The following is a 23644-nucleotide window of genomic DNA, read 5'->3' as shown; positions in this document are numbered from 1 at the left end:
TAATTTATTTATTTTTACTTGAAGGATAATTGCTTTACAACATTGTGTTGGTTTCTGCCATACATCAACATGAATCAGCCATAGGTATACATACACCCCCTCCCTTTTGAACCTCTCTCCCACCTCCCACCCGTCTAGGTTATCACAGAGCCCGGTTTGAGCTCCCTGAGTCATACAACAAATTCACACTGGCAAACTATTTTACATATGGTAGTGTATATGGTAGTGTTTTATGTCTAATAATATTTTTAGTAAGTATAAAAAGGAACAGCATATTTTGTTTTGATTCTTACTAAAATGCATCATGAAGTATTAAGCATAAAAAAATTTTAAGACATTCTTATTACCCATTTTCTGTCTACTCAATTGCTTTAATGCTGCCACAGAAGCAGTAAAAACCGAAAAAAATCACTATAAATTCACAATAGCTAAAAACCTACCTGTGGCCCTATGCCAATGTCAGTGTCTCTGAATGTAGGCTTTCATTTCTAGCTTAGTGTGAGATAAAGACATTTGCTGCCAGATGCTGAAATTAGAATTTCTAATCTTAACAAACAGCACAGCATAAATTAGAATTTCTTAAACACAGCATTAGATGCAGTTCAATCTTTATTTTTTTTTGCAGTTTAATCTTTATTATCAACCTGATCTAACCATCAACTTAATGAATAACATACATAAAAGAAAAGTATTCTACATTTTTATACTGATTTTCATCCAAGAACTTCCAATACTAAACACAGTGAATAAAGTTTAATTCTTTTAAGTGACAAATTTTTGCCTGCTTTTCTACTAACTTAATTATCTTGTTTATAGTTAGGGAGGTTAATTATACCAATTCCAGAAGTGTTATCAAGAAACTTTTCTAAAATAACTGCAAATACTGCATTAATTATATACTTCTTTCAAACTCTTGGAATTTACAAACACACGAAGGGTGAACTGAGGGTTTAAGAAAATAAAAGAATACTGTAGATACAAATTCATTTACTTAAAAGACTGGCTTTCTTTTTAAACAGAGTAAGTACCACAAAGTCCCTCATAGTTGGAAAAAACTCAATACAGTTCACTTTCCTAAAGTGTCAGACTTTGTAGGTGCTACATGGACATATATTAGTGAAGTTTCTTTCTTTCTTTTTGTCTGGTTATTATAAAATAAAATCTCAACTTGGTGACAGTTTAATTCTATTACCTCACAAACTTTGCTATTCTCTTCTTTAACACAAAGAAAGCAAGCCTGAAGTTTCAGACAATTTGATAAGCAACAATATCTAGCTAATTAACTAATTTACTTTCAACTTATTTACAATTAAATAAGTAATTTTTAAAATTTATTTATTGAAGGATAATTGCTTTACAGATGTTTTCCATCAGACCTCAACATGAATCAGCCATAGGTATACATATATCCGCTTCCTTTTGAATCTCTCTCCCATCTCCTACCCCATCCCTCTAGGTTGATACAGAGCCCGTTTGAGTTTCCTGAGCCATACTGCAAATTCCCGAATTCCTGATGTCTATCAATTTTACATATAAGTTCCATGTTATTCTTTCCATACATCTCACCCTCTGCTCCCCTCTCCCCATGTCCATAAGTCTATTCTCTATGTCTGTTTCTCCACTGCTGTCCTGTAAATAAATTCATCAGTACCATTTTTCTAGATTTGGTATATGTGTGTTAGAATATGATATTTATCTTTCTCCTTCTGACTCACTTCATTCTGTATAATAGGTTCTAGGTTCATCCACCTCATCAGAACAGACTCAAATGCGTTCCCTTTTTTTTCATGCTGGTTTTTTTTTTACATTTTTTTTTAATTGAAGGATAATCGTTTTATAGAATTTTGTTGTTTTCTGTCTAAATGTATTTCCTTTTATGGCTGAGTAATATTCCATTGTGTATATGTACCAAAACTTCTTTATCCATTCATCTATCGATGGACATCTAGGTTGCTTCCATGTTCTGGCACCACTGTAAATAGTGCTGCAATAAACAATAGGATACATCTGTCTTTGTCAATTTTGGTTTTCTCAGGGTTTATGCCTAGGAGTGGGATTCCTGGGTCATATGGTGGTTTTATTCCTAGTTTTTAAAGTAATCTCCATACCATCTTCCATAGTGGCTATATCAGTTTACATTCCCACCAACAGTGCAAAAGCATTCCCTTTTCTCCACACCCTCTCCAGCACTTACTGTTTGTAGACTTTTTGATGATGGCCATTCTGACTGGTGTGAGGTGATATAAATAAGTGATTTTAAAGTTCTTCTTTCTTATAATACTTACAACACCTTCTACTTACCATACTGGCTTTCCATTTACAGTTGATGAGAAATTTCCCTTTAAAGTACTTGTAAGTATTTTTTAATGAGATGATACAAAGAAAAATAGATGTCCTTGAATTTGGGGAAAAAGTCATAAGCATGCTCAAAAAAATCTTTTCATTCTACCAAATGAATGAACAAACAAGTATTAATTTGTCTGCATTTGTGTGTAGAGAATAATGGTTAAGGATAACTGAGTATGGACAGTAATGGTTAAAACTAATAGAAAGTAATGTTTGGTAACACATACTCTGGAGTTAAAACATCTGGTCTGTAATCTTGGCTCTACCACTTACTAGCTGTGTAACTTGGTAAATTATGTATCTGTGCCTCAGTGTTATCCATGTGAAACAAGAATGTAACAGGAACCATTTCATATGTTTCTGTAAGGGTTAAATGTAAATGCTTAATGCATACAGAGCCCTTAATGAGTACTCAAAAAATGTTATTTAGCTAGTTTCAATTTCCCTATGTAATAAAGGCCTGGAGTCCCTTTAATATGTTTACTGAAACTGCTCTATCAATTGTATAATCCTGATAGACTGAATTGAAATTTTATTAGTAGATGTATCCTATCTGAAAAAAACATTTTCTAAAAATCTAAAGTTTACTGCAAGTAATATTTTAAGAAGCAATACTCATTGAATAACTATCTAACACTAATGTCTTAAGGCCAAAAGGAAATAGAATTAAGATCAGCATATGCAGATTGGGGAAGGAAACAAAGTACATCAAAAGTAAACCTATCATACTGGGCACAAAACATGGACGGTTTCCTAAGAGAAAGGAAAGGGCCACAGAAAAGGAGATCTTGAGGGAAGAAGAGTACCTAATCTTCCTGAAATCCATAACTGTGTCTAGAACCAGGTTTATTTATATTAATGCATAAACAGGTACAGAACTACTGGATACTGTTTTTTAAGATTCTCATACTTTCTCATTTTTAAAATACAAATAGTCAAAATCAGGAACCCATTCCCTTAAAAGAGACAAACAATTGAAACAGACTTAGTAGTAGAAGAGAAAAATCTTTGAAAAAAGTGACTGAGGAGCAAAGATCTACATGAGTTATCAATCAATCCATATATCTCCTTATCTCTAGCCAGTTTTATTTTGGAGAATTATCCGATAATGTGACTCAGTCTGAACACATGCTAAATGTTGACAACAACCCAAGATCAGGGGTTACAGCAAAATATTTGACATGCATTTCTAAATATCAGAAGCTATTTTTCTTTTCTTTTTCAACGGTAATAATTCAACATATAGAAACATACATATGGAAAACTATACTTCAGATGCTGTGATTGGAGGAAAAATGCTTGAGACCAAAGAGCTAGCGTCCTAACTAGCTAGAAATCATTGGTGATCTATAGTCCAAATAGAATGTTAATTTTTATGGCATATAACAATGCTCATACAACTTTTTTCAACATTAATAATTAACTGCTGGTATTTAATTATTTTAAAACAGACATTTCATTTATGCCTCAACAAAAGCATCAGTGGACTTCCTACTCCACTAAATTTTTTAGGAACCAGTCACACTTAACTTACAGCTGATATTCCTGTAACTTTTTGCCTATTATTATATTGGTAGACAATAAATGTCAAATGTTAATATTTCAGACCCCAAACCAAAAAAAATTTAACCTTTAAATTAGAGGTTATGTTAAACTTACAAAAACTTATATAAGAAGGGGAAGAAGGGGATGACAGAGGATGAGATAGTTGGATGGCATCACTGACTCGATAGATAAGAGTTTGGGCAAACTCTGGGAGTTGGTGATGGACAGGAAGACTGGCATGCTGCAGTCCATGGTGTCACGAACAGTTGGACACGACTGAGCAACTGAACTGACATTTTTAAGGGAAACAAACTCCCTTTTTGTAACAGAACATCCTTAATTTATGACCTGCCTGATTTACCTTTGTGATTAGATTTAGGATATGCATTCTTGGTTGAAATACAGTACTGTATTAGCACATTGTGTCCTCAGGGTATCATGGATGTCCATCTGCCCTTCATTAATGACACTATTAATACTTGTCTAAGGTACTGTCCAATTTTCTCACTCCATAATTACTAATTTTCCCTTGCAATATATGTTGGAGAAATTCTAAACTCAAATACCCTCTGTCTTTACTGACTGCCCCCTAGATTTGAGATCATTTGATGATTCTTGCCTGACCCAATACTTGGAATGATAGCTGCATAATGATAATTTTCTAACTTCTCGATTTACCACTTGGCATTCTACTATAAACAACTGCCCTATCTTCTCTCTCTCTGCTATCAACAGAGAACTAATTCATTTTCCCTCCAAAGGTTTATAACTTAATACTGTAGTTTTTTAGCACTACAAGGATCTCAAATGTAGCTCATGGAAGGATCCTTCAAGCTGATTACTGTGACAAGTCTCCATTCTTTGAGGGGGTACTTCTTTCCTTACTTTCTAGTGTTACAAGATGTTGCAGGCTTATTTTGTACCTATACTGCACCAATCCTAGAATAAGTCATTTTTCCAAGGAGCCCAAGTTTCATTGACTGAGGAGTCATCAGTTCAGTTCAGTTTAGTTGCTCAGTTGTGTCTGACTCTTTGTGACCAGATGGACTGCAACACACTAGACTTCCCTGTCCATCACCAACTCCTAGAGCTTGCTCAAACGTGTGTCCATTGAGTCAGTGATGCCATCCAACCATCTCACCCTCTTGAATCAGGTGGCCAAAGTACTGGAGCTTCAGCTTCAGCATCTGTCCTTCCAATGAATATTCAGGACTGATTTTCTTTAGGATTTACTGGTTTGATCTCCTTGCTGAGTGTTTATATGAAATATAACTGGCTTCATTTGCTTTCAGTTTGGAATTGTGGGGAGTCATAGTAGAAACTAAATCTGTGTGTTATGTACACTTATAGTTACCGGAGTGCTTTTGTTTCTTGTCAACAAACAAAGGGAAGAAATATATTTAGGTAGGTATATATGTATACACACACAAATACACACACACACACACACACAGCTTCATATAAATGCATATAACACATATATGTGGATATTTTTAAAGGCATATGTCCCTAATGATATTTTAAACTACAATCTATTCACATAGGATTCTCTTTTATTTCCACATCTATAACTATGTTTCCTTATTTCCTTCAGTGAGAACAAGAGATCCCAAGAATATCAACACCTACATTCATTTTCTTAATCCTATAATACAAATATATCTACAACTTCAGAACTGCTTTGTCGACACTACTGAATATAAAATCTTCTAAAGAGATTAGTATTTATTTGCAATTACCCCCACTATCTCTTACATCACATCTTGCATCAAAGAGTATATACAGTCAAATACCATTTTAGTAAAATGCTTAGTTCTTTCGTTTCCCCTTAAGTGTGATTACAATGTTTATGTGAAATACAGCCGGGCTCATTTGCTTTGAGTTTGGAATTGCACCCCCTTCCCATCCTTAATGACTTAGTTATACTTTTACACACACAGATTAGCAACAAGACTCCAAAATTCAAAACTACATGCATAAAGCTATGTTCAGAGGACTCTTTTTCCCTGTATCCTTTTTGCTCCATTCCCTCCAACCCTTGTAAGTAACCAACATTACTGTTTTCTGGTTTATCCTTTCTTCACTTCTTTTTGTAATGATAAGCTTTCTGTTTTACATAAAAGACAGCATATTGTATAAGCTTATTACACACCTAACATTACCTCCAAATATAGCTTTAAAATTAGTACTCCATTACACGTACATACCATAGTGGATTTCAATCAATCTTCTATTCTTAGGCTTTTACGTGGTTTCAATACTATGCAGTTACACACAACACTGCAACGGATACTTTATGCATATGCATTTAATACTGTTGGGGGTATGTCTTCAAAGATCAATTTCCCACAAATGGGAGTGCTGGGTAAAAAGTAGGCACACATGTTGTATTCTTAATATTGTCACTCCCTTCAAAATATAGTTGGAAAGTATTATATTTTGATTCATATCTTGGAAATCCTGGTGTACCTTTTTTCGATTTCAGCCATTCTCATTATGCTGGAACTCTCTCCCTTTTACTTTGGCCAAACCGGAATATTTGTATAATTTAAATTCTGAAAATCTTTGGAGAAAGGAATTTTCAGGAAAAAGTATGTTACTTTACTCACTGAGTGGTGTTGTGTCTGGAGGTGGAAAATTCTCAGTAAAGTTGACATTACACAAGTCTGTGCTACAGCAGCAGAACCGGTATGTTCCATTCTGAATTGAGGGTGGGGTGGTAGTTACTACACATTCTTCATAGTGACACTCCTGGGGATCACCAATGTGAGACCAACATCCTACAAGTAGATATTAATGTAAACAAGTTAAGAGTCTGTAGGATTAGAAAGAACTAAAAGGAAAACAACAAACAAATTGCAAACAATGTGATGGAGTACAAATAAGTTATAAAACTCTCTTGCAAACCAAAAGGAAACCACATTTTTTTAAATAACAGAAAAAGGTAGAGCATAAAAAGGCATTTGTGGGAGGAAAAAGCCATTAATAAAATGTTTCACATCATAATTAATCGAAGAATTTATTATTAAAACATCTATAGGAATACTTTTTTATCTATTAAACTGTTCTGGTTTTTAAAATAATGATATATAATGATAACAAGGATTCAGTAATACTCTCATACAGTGCTGGAGGGAATGTAAACATATACAACATTTTTAGAAAGTTACATAGTAGTTTTTATGAAGAGCCTTAAAATATTCATGTTTTATAATCTAAAAATTGTACTTCAAGAAGTCTATTCCATATGTATGGTTAAGGCCTTCTGCTGTTCACCTGAAACTACCACGACATTGTTAATCAGCTATATACCAATACAAATACTTTTGGTGTTTAGAAAAAATAAATAGAAGTCTGTTCTGGGGATTCCCTAGTAGCTTAGGTGGGAAAGAATCTGACTGCCAATGCAGGAGACACAGGTTCGATCCCTGATCCGGGAGGATCCTGCATGACACAGGCAACTAAGCACATGAGCCACAACTACTGAACCTGTGCTCTCTGAGTCCATGCTGCACAACAGAAGCCACCGCGATGAGAAGCCCAACGCACTGCAACAGTGAGCGGGAGCCCCGGCTCACTGAAACTAGAGAAAAGCCCATGCACCGCAAAGGAAACTCAATGCAGTCATAAATAACATTTTTTTAAAAAAGGTCTATTTGAGATACAAAGAATTATGTTCAAAGATATTCACTGAAGCATTATATTACAATGAAAACCGGACAACAACATAATGTCCAACAAAAGAGTAATGCGTAAGTAAACTGAGATACATGTATACAATGAAATACTATATAGATGTTGAAGGTGTTCTCAAAGAATAGTTAAAGATAGGAAAATATCCATGATATAATTGAAAATGGGAAAACTGTATATTAAATTTTTTATATAGTATTACCATAATTTGGAAAAAAAATTACACAAACATATAACATAGGAGTACAAATGTAGTACCTGAAGGGAATAAACCAATGTAGTTTAAAAAAATTTTTATAGGTATGGAATTGTAGACATTTATTCTCTTACAGTTTTCTGTAGTTTCTAAACTTCATAGAATGTCATTATATTATTAATATTGTAATAACATACTATTAAATAAGCTAAAAATCAATTACCCTTTGTAAATTTGGAGCTTGTTTGGGCATACATACATGAATACATACTTTTAAATGTACTATTCTCCTGCAGTGTTATACTCTATCTCCATGCCCTTTTTAGATAATCTTCAATTGTATGAAACAGTGATTTCAGGTAAGAAAAGTATTACTTGCCTTGTTTTACCAGATTGATGTCCCCTTTTGATTTCTCCCAAAGGCCATAGCAGGTGCTACCTTTTGAGCATAATATTGTTCCGTTTTCATGAGAGATTCTACTTTCACCTATCCCAAGGTCTTGTTGATATGGATCTTTAAATGCACAGAGACGTTCTTGATTCTGAGAAGCTAAAACAAAGGGAAAAATGACAAATTCGTTATATGATAATCTTTGCAAAAAATTATTACAAAAGCCTTTATAGTCTTTTTGAAAGCCACTTTAAATTTCCCTACTAAATTCCTAACAAGGTGTGGGTAACTGAGAAATTTTATACATATTTAGTAATATTTTCTATTAGTTTGTTAACTTCCTGAATACACATTTCTCAAAAGCAATACCCTCTTATACAAATTATTCTCATCACTCTATGGAATATTAATGTCTGAATTAACAAATATCATCAGAAAAATGTCCATGCTCTAAATTATTAAAAATTAAAAATAAAGAAATCAACAAACCTAGAAGGCTGAATAATTTTTGGAAATTCTACAGTATCCCCTTCTACCATATTTTACAGCAAATTGTAAAACGCTAAACCTAACATCATTAGCCATATTAAACTAAGGATGAGGACTGACTGCAAATGGATACATGATTTTTATCTGGACTATTCCAAAATTACATGTGGTAATGTCTGCACAGCTTTTTAAAATTTATCAGAAAAAAAAATAACTCTTCACTTAAAATGACTGAATTTCATGCTATTATATAAATTATACCTTAATAAACCTGTTTTTAAATATTAAGCCTATCAGTGGTCAAAAAGAAAATGATTTTCCATTATTAAAAATATCAATAAAATAGCCAGAAAAAGAAATGCTTAATAATCCCTTATACTAAAGGTCACCCGAATGTATTTTCAATGCCAGTCAAGCTTTCTCCATATACATAATCGATTTAACTAATCTCAGCACATTTGCCACATAATTTATCAGCTAACAAACATTTACCAACACTGCTGAGACTACCAAAGAAGTAAATGGTCATCAAAAGCAACGGCTGATCTTTATTTGGTTTCATAAAGCAGACACTCCTAATGGTTTGACTAGCTAGTAGCCAGGCTCTTCTGTCCACGGAATTTTCTAGGCAATTAATACTGGAGTGGGTTGCCATTTCCTACTCCAGGGGGATCTTCCTAACCCAAGAATCAAATCCGTGTCTCCTGCGTTGACAAGTGAATTCTTTAGCACTACACCACCTGGGAAGCCCATGTTAGCACTAAAGACGATCTATTAAAATAATGTTTCTTATACAAAACTAAGGACCAAACCCTAGAAAAGAAATGAAAGACCAACAACTGTGGGCTCAAGTCCATTCAGAAACACAGACCTGCCATATTTATTACAACAGACCACATTCAAAGTACTGGGCTAAGTAAATAGGGGATTTATAAGTAGATAATATAGAGTTCCACCCCTCAAGCATCTTAAAGTCTACTTGGAGACAGAGAGTAATTACTTAAAAAAAACACAAAAGTGATTTCCACAATTAAAAATTACCTCAGGCAGTCTTCTAGAAGATATCCACTAATACCAAATAAATGGCCAGAAAATACAGTATATCTTTTCATAAAAACTAATCTTAGGACATTAGCCTGATTATAATTCTACCATATTTTACCATAAATAGTCACATATTCAAATTCCTTTAATGACAAACATTTATATTATCTTGCATATTGAATATCAATATTTCCTTAGATATACCCTAATTTGCAAACTTTCACAAATAGGAAAAGGAGTACGTCAAGGCTGTATATTGTCACCCTGCTTATTTAACTTATATGCAGAGTACATCATGAGAAATGCTGGACTGGAAGAAACACAAGCTGGAATCAAGATTGCTGGGAGAAATATCAATAATCTCAGATATGCAGATGACACCACCCTTATGGCAGAAAGTGAAGAGGAACTAAAAAGCCTCTTGATGAAAGTGAAAGAGGAGAGTGAAAAAGTTGGCTTAAAGCTCAACATTCAGAAAACGAAGATCATGGCATCTGGTCCCATCACTTCATGGGAAATAGATGGGGAAACAGTGGAAACAGTGTCAGACTTTATTTTTTGGGGCTCCAAAATCACTGCAGATGGTGACTGCAGCCATGAAATTAAAAGACGCTTACTCCTTGGAAGGAAAGTTATGACCAACCTAGATAGCATATTCAAAAGCAGAGACATTACTTTGCCAAAAAAGGTCTGTCTAGTCAAGGCTATGGTTTTTCCAGTGGTCATGTATGGATGTGAGAGTTGGACTGTGAAGAAGGCTGAGTGCCGAAGACTTGATGCTTTTGAACCAGGGTGTTGGAGAAGACTCTTGAGTCCCTTGGACTGCAAGGAGATCTAACCAGTCCATTCTGAAGGAGATCAGCCCTGGGATTTCTTTGGAAGGAATGACGGTAAAGCTGAAACTCCAGTACTTCGGCCACCTCATGCAAAGAGTTGACTCATTGGAAGAGACTCTGATGCTGGGAGGGATTGGGGGCAGGAGGAGAAGGGGACGACAGAGGATGAGATAGCTAGATGGCATCACTGACTCGATGGATGCAAGTCTGGGTGAACTCCAGGAGTTGGTGATGGACAGGGAGGCCTGGCGTGCTGCGATTCATGGGGTCGCAAAGAGTCGGACACGACTGAGCGACTGAACTGAACTGAACTGAACAAATTATTATTAAGATCAAAATAAAATATATCTCTACATATAAAGTACATACAGCACAGAGACTGATACTTAAAAGATGTAAACTAAAAAGAAAATTCTATAATATAGACCTTTCAAAAAAGCATGCCTATTTTAACTCCCTATCCCCGTTTCTTGATTAAAGTTAAAGGCTCCTTAGCTACTACCACTTGCTGAAATTATATAACCTACTCTGCTTCCCTTTTTGTCATTATTGTTAGAAATTTTGCCATTATTGTTAGAAAGGTCAGAATGAATTTATAAACTAAACATCTCTAGTTTTTCACAACCAAGATAATCGATTTTTTCTCCTCCTCTTCTGTTCTTATCCATTTTGTCTAGAATTTTGTATTGAATATTGAGTTGATGAATAGGGATCTAACCATATCTGGAAGTAGAATTAAATGCCTTATTTACTTTAAAAATAAAAAGAAAATGAATATTATCATGAAATGACACAAAATAAAATTTTTTCCTCTTCCTGGATTTCTTTTACAATAGAAAAGCAGCAAAAGGCATGAGCATAACGGCATAAATTTTTAGTGCCATTATTAAATAATTCAATGAATGAAACCTAGAAGACTCCTTATAGAGAAAGACAATAAACAAATCCAATCTCTTCTATGTTTCCCTCTCTCTTCGTCCCAATATCATCAAAGCAATAAAGGTACAAATGTAGGTACACTGAATCGTACCTTTATTGTCTCTCAGTTTTCACTGATTTTTTTCTTAAAATTACTTCAGCCTGGACTCCCCTGGTGTTTTAGTGACTAAGAATCCACCTGCCAATGCACAGGACACGAGTTTGATCCCTGGTCAGGAAGATCCCACATGTCCCGGAGCAGATAAGCCCAGAAGCCTCAACTACTGCACCCATCTGAGGCAACTACTGAAGCCCATAAGCTCTACAGCCCACGCTCCACAACAGAGAAGCCACCACAATGAGAAACTCCCAACGAAGAACAGGCCCTGATCACTACAACTAAAGAAAGCCCGCACGCAGCACTGATGACCCAGTACAGCCTAAATAAAAAGGTCTAATTAGTATAGGGAAAATCTACTTTGCTATTTTAAGAATAACTCTTTCAAATTTTGATTCAGCAAATTACCATATAAAATAAAGATGTCTAGCAAATCACCTTTTGCTCAAATAAAAAAAAAAGAAATCCGTTTCATAAAAGAGTGCTTATAGCTTTTTAAATGCTATTTGTTGGAATGTTTCAGCAGTATCTCTATAGAAAGTTTTGGATTCTTCATAAATCATGTAGGCAAAAAAGGCATGAAATAAACAGTATTATCAGAGAGTCTAGCCTAGCATTATACTGTCACATACAGAGACCTGATTATTTACATGTGGTTTTCTAAATTTATCAACAGCCTGGCAAATCTTGATCAGTTGAATATAGTCAATTAGCTCTCTTAAGAGACATCCTTAACCAAGTACTGTGATTAGACATGAGTCTTTTAAAAATTGCTCTCCTCATTTTAAAGAGGTGATATTTGGTTGTAATAAGCACTAAAACAATTTTGATTAACTTAACTATGTTAAAATGCAAATAGTCACATCCAAAGTGCTAACAGAGATATCTTCATAAAAGATAAAGTGGACCATGCTTAAAATCTATTAGCTCCCTGAAGTTGCTAGAATGAAATTCAAGCACTTCATTTAGCATTGAAGGCCATTTATAATTAAGACCCAATAGGAACATGACCAATTTTGTGGCCCTAGGAACTTTTGTTTTCATGGGACCTTTCCTCCATTAAAAAGTATACTTTATAACTGCATTGGGAGAAAAACATTAACACTAAATATCAGAACATTTTCTTTAACAATAAACTTCATTTTTTTCCTTCTGATTTTAAAACAAATTAAAACATTCTCATGGGCCTGCAAAAATACTATGGGCCCTGGATTCTATGCCTTCTGTGCCTAACAGGTAAGTCAGCCCTAGGACTCAATCTACTACTTGCCATTCATGCTATTTCTCCATTCTTCACTTTCCACCACACGAATAGGCCAAGGGCTTTTACACATAATATACCCAATATCCAGAATGCCATTTTTGATGCTCTGCTTTAGCATTATATGGTACTATATTTTATCAATTTAACATACATATCTTCCCCACCAAGCAGGAGGGTGACTTCACTTGTTCCCAGAGTCAGATTAGATTTACCTAACTCATTTTGTATACCATAAATCCCCAACAGTGTTAAGGGCAGTTTTCGTATCTACATGAATTATACTTAATATCATATTCCCACTCAAAGATTATATATCTGGGCAATAATCATCCAGTCCTTTGACCATGAAACTATAAATGAAGCAATAAAGATACTATTAGTATAAAGACAACATATACTATTTCGCTCCAGATACATATAAAATTGAAAATAAAGTAAACATTTTCTGTTTACATAAGCTTCCTGGGATCTGCATTTGCTAATCATATGCAGCATTTAATTTCCAGGAACAGGTGTGGCATGTCTAGAATACTCAGCTGTCTTACATTTCCCACTCTGTGACATAACACTATCAAGAATGCAGGGTATAAAGGTATGGCATAGTTTCATCATGTCAGCATGAGTTAACTGTCATTACAGACATAAATCAGCATCATTATGCTTACACTGAAAAATACTACCCACTTGCTTTTATGAGGGAAGAAAAGAAAGGAAAAAAAGGCTGTACTGAAAATATTAACTCTATGTGTACTCAGTCATGTCTGATTCTTTGAAAACCCATGGACTGTATAGCCCAATAAGCTCCTCTGTCCATGGAATTTTCCAGGCAAGAATCTTGGGAGCGGGTTGCCATTTCTTCCTCCAGGGGATCTTCCCCAGTGACTCGAACCTGTGTCTCCTACATTGACAGATTCTTTACCACTGCATCACCTGGGAAGTGAAACTATTAACTATTTGCCCTTTTAAAACAAACAAATACTATCATATTATTTGACCTTTCATGAAAATATATTCATGATTACTTATATGTTTCAAAGACAAAAGTTTTTGAATGATTTTATGTTAGATTTTTTACTTTTAAATATCAATATATCCATAGGTAATTGAAAAGAAATACAGGGAAGAGAATTTGATTTGCAAACTAGGTTCCCACTTCTCCATTCTTTGGCCACTGAATAAAATGTATGCTAGTCCAGTCTAGAAAAGAAAAAGAAAAATAGAGAGTAGTCCAATCCCTCTCTCATCAATGCACACATCCCACCCACACAATCACTATACAGTAGTAACAAAACCAAGAGATCAATATTAGCATAATCCACAGAGTTTAATCATATTTTATCAACAATACACGTACCTATCTGTGTGAGAAAAAATTTAAGCAATTTTGTCATATACTATCACAATCAAAACATTGAACTGTATTATCACTCTGTTAACCCTTCAAAATCATGATCCCTTCGTCCCCCATTCCTAATCAATAGTAACCACTAACCTGCTCTCCAACTCAATGATTGATATTTCACAGGTGCTCATATAGTACATATTCTTTAGAGACTGACTTTTTTCACTGAGAAAAATTCCTTGAGGTTCACCCAATTTGCTGCATGAATCAATAGTGAATTACTTTTTATGTAGTAGCATTTCATGATGTAGATGAGATGTACAATCTGTTTAATTTTTCATCTTATGACGCTTATGGGGTAGTTTTCAGGTTTTTTTGGCTATTAGAAATAAAACTGTTATGAACATTTGTATATATGTTCAATTTTATCAGGATTTTTGTTTAGAGTAAAATAAGATTAAAGTCCTAGAAAAATAAAGTATGACATCAGCAAAAAAGAAACTTGACACTAAGACCATGTGCTCTACCAACAAAATACACTGCACGCCATTATATACATTAAAAGCTTATTTCAGAGCATTCAAAAATCTCTAACCTCTGTTAACCAAGTAGTTCTAGTATGGGGAGAACTGGGTTGTGCTATGGGATCTTGGTCTAAAGAACCATTCGTGTAGTATACTCTTTATATGTATATGTATAAATACAAGGTACACATGGCACAAAGTCTTTAAGATGAGAGATTCCAGTTTGGGGATGCTGGTGTTTAAAGGAAGCCTAGTTCTTTGTAACAAAGTCCAACAAATACAGCAGAGCTCTGTCCCTTTGATGCCTGGACACCCAGAGCCCTTTAATGTGGAAGCCTCTGCTGGTGAGCTTTTCCTAGAAATACAAGAATAACACTGATCCATCCATCTTTATTTCCTTTTCCTACATTAAAAACAGACACATGGCAAATAAATTTTCACATTAAAAGAATGTGACTCTAAAAAAAAACAAAACAAAACAAAAAAGAATGTGACTCTAACATGAAAATTCAAATTAAAACTGCAATGAATGATAAAATTCAATATCCATTTAAGACAAAAACTTCAACAAAGTAGATATAGAATGAATGCACCTCAACATAATTAAGCCCATATATGACAAATCACAACTAACAAAATACTCAATGGTGAAAAGCTGAAACCTTTTCCTTTAATATCAGGAACTAAGACAAGGATGCCTACTTGACACTTCTATTCAACACTGTATTCACAGTCCTAATCAAAGCAATTAGGCAAGAAAATAAAATAGAAAGCATCCAAAATGTGAAGAAAGAAGTAAAACTGTCACTACTTGCAGATGATATATTATATATAGAAAACCCTAAAGATTCCACCAAAAAACCAAAACCTATGAGAACTAGTGAATGAATTCAGTAAAGTTGCAGGACACAATTCTAACAGACTGAAATCTGCAGGACTTCTACATACTAAGAGCGAACAAACAGAAAAATGAAGAAAACAATCCCATTCACAGTTGCATCAAAACGAGTAAAATGCCTTGTGATAAATTTAACCAAGGAAGTGAAAGACCTATACTCAGAAAATGTAAAAAAAATGCAAAGAAATCCATTTATCAGTGCTCATGGATTGGAAGAATTAGTATTATCAAAATGTCCATACTACCAAGCAACCTACAGATTCTATGCAATTCCTATCAAAATAACAATAGCATTTTTCACAGAACTAGAATAAATAATTCTAAATCTACATAGAAATACAAAATGCCTCAATAAACAAAACAATCTTGAAAAAGAACAAAGCTGAAAGTAACAAATTCCCTAATTTCAAACTATATTACAAAAGTCTAATAATCTGAACAGTATGATACTGCCACAAAAAGAGATACAGAGATCAAAAGAACAGAACAGCAAGCCCAGAAATAAACCCAGGCTTATATGCTCAATCAATATAAGCCAAAGGAGGCAAGAATATTCAATGGTTACAGTCTCTTAAATAAATGGTGCTGGGAAAACTAGACAATGGAATGCAAAAGAATGAAATTGGACCACTTTTTTACATCATACACAAAAACAAACTCAAAAGGGGATACGGAATTAAATCTAAGATTGAAACTATAAAACTCTCAGAAGAAATCATAGGCAGTAAGCTCTTAGGCATTAATCTTAATATTTTTGGGGTATATCTCCTCAGGCAAGGGAAACAAAAGCAAAAATAATCAAATGGGATAATATCAAACTAAAAAGCTTTTGCACTGCAAAGGAAACCATCAATAGAATGAAAAATCAACCTACTTAGTGGGAGAAGATATTTGTAACTCCAATAAGGAGCTGACATCCAAAGTATATAATGACCTCATTCAACTCATAAGAAACTGTGAAAAATTCTTAAGGAGATGGGACTACCAGACCACCTTACCTGCCTCCTGAGAAACCTGTATGCCAGTCAAGAAGCAACAGTTAGAACCAGACATGGAACAATGGACTGGTTTAAAACGGGGAAAGAATTACATCAAGGCTGTAAATTGTCACCCTGCTTATTTAACTTATATGCAGAGTACATCATGTGAAATGGCAGGCTGGATGAATCACAAGCTGAAATCAAGGTTGCCAGGAGAAATATCAACAATCTCAGACGTGCAGATGATACCATCCTAATGGTAGAAAGAAGAGGAACTAAACAGCCTCTTGATGAAGGTGAAAGAGGAGACTGAAAAAGCTGGCTTAAACTCAGCATTCAAAAAACGAAGATCACGGCATCCAGTCCCATCACTACATGGCAAATAGATGAGGGAAAAAATGGAAACAGTGACAGACTTCATCTTCTGGGGCTCCAAAATAATTGCAGATGGTGTCTGCAATTAAATCGCATTAATTTAATGAAATTAAAAGACACTTGCACCTTGCAAGAAAAGCTATGACAAACCTAGACAGCACATTAAAAAGCAGAGACATCACTTTGCCAACAAAGGCCCATACAGTCAAAGCTATGGTTTTTTCAGCAATCATATATGGATGTAAGAGTTGGACCACAAAGAAGACTGAACACTAAAGAATTGATGCTTTCAAACTGTAGTGCTAGAGAAGACCTGAGAGTCCCTTATACCGCAAGGAGATCAGAGTCAATCCTAAAGGAAATCAACCCTGAATGTTCACTGGAAGGACTGGTGCTGAAGCTGAAGCTACAAAACTCTGGCCACATGATGCAAAGGGTCAACTCATTAGAAAAGACTCTGATGCTGGGAAAGACTGAAGGCAGGAGGACAAGGGACAACAGAGAATAACTGACTCAATGAACATGAGTTTGAGCAAACTTTAGGAGAAGGCAATGGCAACCCACTCCAGTACTCTTGCCTGGAAAATCCCATGGACGGAGGAGCCTGGTAGGCTGTAGTCCATGGGGTCGCTAGGAGTCGGACAGGACTGAGCGACTTCACTTTCACTTTTCACTTTCCTCCATTGGAGAAGGAAATGGCAACCCACTCCAGTGTTCTTGCCTGGAGAATCCCAGGGACGGAGAGCCTGGTGGGCTGCCGTCTATGGGGTCGCACAGAGTCAGATACGACTGAAGCGACTTAGCAGCAGCAGCAGCAGCAGGTAGATGGTGAAGGACAGGAAAAGCCTGACATGCTGCAGTCTACCTGGTCAAAGAATCAAACACAACTTAGCAACTGAACAACAACATTCAACTCAATACCCCTCACCCCACCAAAAACCCCAAACACCACAATTAAAAAATGGGCACATGTACATCTGTGGCTGATTCATGTCAATGTATGGCAAAAACTATCACATATTGTAAAGTAATTAGCCTCCAATTAAATTAATTTTTAAAAATGGGCAGAAGACCTGAATAGATATTTTTTTCAAAGGCATACAGACGGCAAACAGGCACATGAAAAGATGCTACATGTCAGCAGTTGTCAGGAAAACACAAATCATAACCCTTATGAGACAGACACCTCACACCTGTCAGACTATTCTCAAAAAGACAACAAAGAACAAGTACTGATGAAGATGTGGGGAAAAGGAAACCATTGTACACAGTGGGAATACAAATTGGTGCAGTTACTACAGAAAACGGTAGGGAGGTTCCTCAAAAAATTACAAATAGAACTACTATACAAGATAGAGATTCAACTTCTGTTTATCTGGAGAAAATGAAAACACTAATTTGAAAAACTATAAGTACCCCTAGGTTCACTGTGGCATTATTTATAATAGCTAATATATGGAAGCAATTTAAGTACCCATCAATTTAGATGTGATGTTTATATACACACAATGGATATACAAGAAAAATAAGATGTGGTTTATATATACACAATGGAATATTATTCAGATATAAAAAAAAGAATGAAATCTTGCTAATTGGAACAACATGCATGGATTTAGAGGGTATCACACTAAATGGAATAAGTCAGAGATATACCATGTGATTCTACTTTTCACATGTGGAATAAGCAAAGAGATAAACAGAACAAAACAGAAACAGCTCCACAGATACAGATAACAAATTGGTGGTTTCCAGAAGGATGGAGGATGGTGGGGTGGGATATCTAGGTAAAGGAGATTAAGAGGTATAAACTTATAATTGTAAAATAAACACATCATGGTGCTGTAATATACAGTATAGGGATTACAGCTAATAATATTGCAGTAATTGCAGTAATATTGCAGTATGGTGACAGACAGTAGCTGGATTTATCATGTGATCATTTCATAATGTATAAAAAATACCCAATCACTATGTTATACACCTGAAATTAATATAATATTGCATGTCAATTATAACTCATCTTTCTTAAAACCATGAATGAAAAAAATTTTAACTACCATGAGATACTATTGCACACCTATTAGAATGACTAAAATTTTAAAACAACAAAACAAAAAACTCCTGACAGTATCAAGTACTGATCAGGGTGCTGACACAGATGGGACATATGCTTACCAATTAACTTAGCAGTCCCATTCCCTGATACCTACAGATACTGATATAAATGTAATGAAAATCTATGTTCACACAAAAATCTTTATGTGAATACTTATTGTGATTTTACTTATAGCCACATAAAACTATTTATAACCCAAATGTACCTCAACTGAAAACCAGATAAACAAAAACTTCTCAGCAATAAAAAAGGAATGAACTATTGACATGAGAAAGAACATGAATGAATTTCAAATACATGATTCTAAATGACAGAAGCCAGACTAAAAAAGCTGTATACTATTTGATGTATTACATGACATTTTAGAAAGGTAAAATTACAGGAACGGAGAAGAGATTACTGGTTACCAGAGCCCTGATGGGAGCAGGAGGGAGTAACTGATTATGGTGGTACTGAAAGAGTATTTCTAAGGGGTAGAAATGTTCTGTATCTTAATTGGGGTGGTAGTTAACATGATTATGTACTTGTCAAACTTCACAGAACTGTATAACCAAAAGAGAAAATTTCACTTAAGGAAATTTAAAACTAAACCTTAAAAATAATTTGGTACAGATAATTTTTGAATATGTATTAGTAGATAAATATATTAATTCCTTTTTAAATTCCAATTTGAATTCTAAAAAGGGATATCTCTACATTACAAGAATTAAAGTAAATTAACCCAAAATCTCTTCAATTTCATGAAGGCTGACAGAGGTGAAGAAGCTGCAGAAGAAGAGTTTGAAGTGAGCAGAAGTTGGTTCATAAGATTTAAGGAAAGAAGTCATCTTCTCAACATAAAAGTGCAGTGAAGTAGCAAGTACCAATGTAGAGGCTGTACCAAGTTACTCAGGAGATCTAGCTAAGATACTAATAATTAAGGAAGGTGGCTACACTAAACAACAGATATTTTTAATGCAGATGATGAAACAGACCTGTGCTGAAAGAAGATGCCACCTAAGACTCTGAGCTAGAGAAGTCAATGCCAGTTTTCAAAGCTTCAAAGGACAGGCTGACTCTCTTGTTAGGAGTTAATACAGCTGGTGACTTGATGTTGAAGCCAATGTTCATTTACCATTCTGAAAATCCTGGGGCTCTTAAGAATTATGCTAAATCTACTTTGCCTGTGCTCTATAAATGGAACAACAAAGCCTGGATGACAGTACATCTGTTTACAACATGGTTTATTGAGGATCTTAAGCCCACTGTTTGGACCTACTGCTCAGGAAGAATCCTTTCAAAACATTACAGCTCACTCACAGTGCACCTGGTTACCCAAGAGCTCTTAAGGTGTTGTACAAAGAGATTAATGCTGTTTCCATGCCTGCTAACACAACATCCATTCTGCAGACCAAAGATCAAAGTGACATTTCAACTTTCAAGTCTTATTTAAGAAATACATTTTGTAAGGGTATACTGGCATAGATAGTGATCTCTCTGACAGATATGCACAAAGTCAATTTAAAACCTTCTGGAAAGGATTCACCATTCTGGATGCCATTAAAAACATTTGTGATTCATGGAAAGAGGTCAAAAATTTCAACAGGAGATTGGAACAAAGGATTCAGAACGTTACATAAACTTAGTTGATAAACCAACACCTGGGTTTCAGAGGATTGGCTCCACTTTTGAAGAGTACTATTGTGGATAAATTGCTATCAAAAAGCACCACATGAAACACAGAAGTTTGTTTGTGAAAGGAAGAGTCAATTGATGCAGCAAACTTTCTTACTCTTATTTTTTAAATCATAGTCACCTACTTCAGTAACCACCACCTTGATCAGTCAGCAGCAATCAACGTGGAAGAAAGACTCTATGACTACAAAGATTATGAGCTGCTAAAAGTTCAGATGATGGTTAGCATTTTTTAGCAATAAAGTATTTTTAAATTAAGGTGTGTATGTCTTTTTTTAGACATAACTTACACATGTATTAGGAAAACAAGTAAGTTACATGACTTACTTTTTTGGTGATATTCTGGAACCAAACCCAGAGAATCTCCAAAGTTAAATAACCCAAAATAATACTCTAGGTTATCAATGCATACCTTATGTACTAAAACTATAGGTACATGGGAAAAAAAGCAGATTCATTCCAACTCAAGAAAGCATTAGTTTTGGGGAGCAGAAAATGGGATGAAATTAGGGAGTGGAGTTTTAACCAATGTGATCTACGCACACACACATTTTTAAACAAACATAGTACAAACATGACAAAACGTTAACACTTATTAAATCTTGGTATTCAGTCATTTCTCTGAGTGTTAATGTGTTTAAAATACTTCACAACAAAAAACTGTTTAAGCTTTAAAAGTTGGGATTTTTGGCAATGACAGCTTAAATGCTCTAGACATGATTCACAGAACTAGAGCACTGAGAAGAACTTAGGTGTTAATAGTTCAAAACTGGAGTAAACGAAAACAGTGCATAAAAGTAGAATACCTTGACAGAGTTTTGAACATACAAGGCTAAGACTCACCAGGCCAATCTACAGCTGAGCATTTGGGGAAATTTTTTTTAATGGGGGAATGTATCCCAGGTGTAGAAGGTTAGTTTGAAATCCAAAAATCAATTAATGTAATCTATCACATCAATAAAGAAGAAAATTCATATGATAATATCAATAGATGAAGGAAAAGTGACAAAATCCAACAACTACTCAAGAGAAAAGCCATGAATACAGAGGAACTTGTTCATCTTGATTCTGATAATGAAGGAGTCTGGGTTGGGGGAGGGGAGTAGGTATGTGGGAATTCTATACTTTCCAGGCAATTTTGCTGCAAACCTAGAAGTGCTCTAAAAACTAAAAGTCTCTTAAAAAAAAAAAAAAAAAAGGATGGGAGATAGGGAATGGAATGGCACCATGAAAAGGTGGGTAAAAGACGGAATTACTGAAACAGGTGCATTTTAAAAAACATTTAGATAGCCACTAAATGTATTTTAAGTGGTGGCGGTGGTGGTGTAGTTGCTAAGTTGTGTCCAACTCTTGCGACCCCATGGATTGTAGCCTGCCAGGCTTCTCTGTTCATGGGATTCTCTGAATATAAATCAACAGATGAACAGTCGTTCCTAATTTGGGCAGGATGGCCTGTGGTGGGAGGGTAGCAATTTAGAGACAAGTGAAAGAGGTATATTTTGTTTTGTTTTGGTTGTCAAAATGATTGGGGGGTTTTCACTGGCTTTAATGTCAGTGGCCAGGGATGCTAAATATTCAGCAATATGCAAAACAGCTCTGCAGGCAAAAGAATCACCCCTTCCAAAACGCAATCCCACTCCCACACTAGGGAGGTACAAAGGGAATTGCTGATATGATTTCTGACATTTAAGGAGACAAGTATAACACAGACAATTAATCCACATTATGTGAATATGCTTGCCAAATAACTAAGAGGATGTAAAAGAAATCTTTTTCTTTGCTTTATCATTAGGTAGTCAATTGCAGTCAATTCTTATTCTCAGCCAAATGAATTGTTGCTTCTGATTTCAAATTCTCGTATTTTCTTCCTTCCCCTGATTCCTGGAAGCATCATTTTTATGTCAAACTTTTCATAGTGAATATCAGATTTTCAAAGATGAAGCTTGATTTTAATATTTCCTTTTCACCAACCTAGGAAGTTGGTAGACTAATTAACTGCTTGTTTTTTTCTCTTTACTTTAATAAATTTATTAGCATGAGTCTAAGTACTGTTCTCTTTTCATTATACATTTATTGACACTCAGATAATCCTTTCAATATAAACAGTACAGTCTTTTATTCAGATCAGAAAAAGAATACTGTTTCAATAACTGTTTTCAATCTTTTCCCTTGTTTTCAAAATGACAGTTATATTATGAACCCATGATTCCCAAATTCAGTACAATCTATATCACTAATTCTCCCACTTTCTTCTATGACATTGGGGTATCATTCCAGACCTCTTTAATTTTGTGGTACCACATCTATTTTTTAAAATATTTTTATTTATTAATGGCTATGCTAGGTCTTTTATCTTTTTTTTGCAGGGGGCGGGGTATTAGGTCTAAAAGGTCTTCAATGAACCATTCAACTTCGGCTTCTTCAGCGTTACTGGTCAGGGCATACACTTGGATTACCATGATATTGAATGGTTTGCCTTGGAAATGAACAGATTTGTCGTTTTTGAGATTGTACCCAAGTACTGCATTTCAGACTCTTCTGTTGACTATGATGGCTACTCCATTTCTTCTAAGGGATTCCTGCCCACAGTAGTAGATATAATGGTCATCTGAGTTAAATTCACCCATTCCAGTTCATCTTAGTTCACTGATTCCTAGAATGCCAACGTTCACTCTTGCCATTTTCTGTTTGACCAATTCCAATTTGCCTTGATTTATGGATCTAACATTTCAGGTTCCTATGCAATACTGCTCTTTACAGCATCGGACCTTGCTTCTACCATCAGTCACATCTATAACTGGGTGTTGTTTTTGCTTTGGCTCCATCCCTTCATTCTTTCTGGAGTCATTTCTCCACTGATCTCCAGTAGCATATTGGGCACCTACCGACCTG

At 35.0% G+C, this 23644-nt stretch overlaps 1 protein-coding gene across 1 annotated transcript in view; it reads right to left on the bottom strand.

The window, feature by feature from the left end:
- BMPR2 (bone morphogenetic protein receptor type 2) overlaps nt 1–23644 on the bottom strand; it is a 152703-nt gene that overhangs the window by 52267 nt on the left and 76792 nt on the right. The window contains exons 2-3 of the mRNA NM_001304285.2: nt 8160–8330; nt 6501–6671 (exon numbers count right to left, since the gene is read on the bottom strand). Of these exons, the coding sequence (NP_001291214.1) occupies nt 6501–6671; nt 8160–8330 (342 nt within the window). The remainder of the gene's footprint in view (nt 1–6500; nt 6672–8159; nt 8331–23644) is intronic.

Source organism: Bos taurus, chromosome 2 (genome assembly GCF_002263795.3).
Source record: "Bos taurus isolate L1 Dominette 01449 registration number 42190680 breed Hereford chromosome 2, ARS-UCD2.0, whole genome shotgun sequence".
In the NCBI taxonomy this organism is placed as follows: Eukaryota; Metazoa; Chordata; class Mammalia; order Artiodactyla; family Bovidae; genus Bos; species Bos taurus.
Note: the sequence above shows the minus strand (reverse complement) of the source record. Positions and strands in the feature narration are given on the sequence as shown.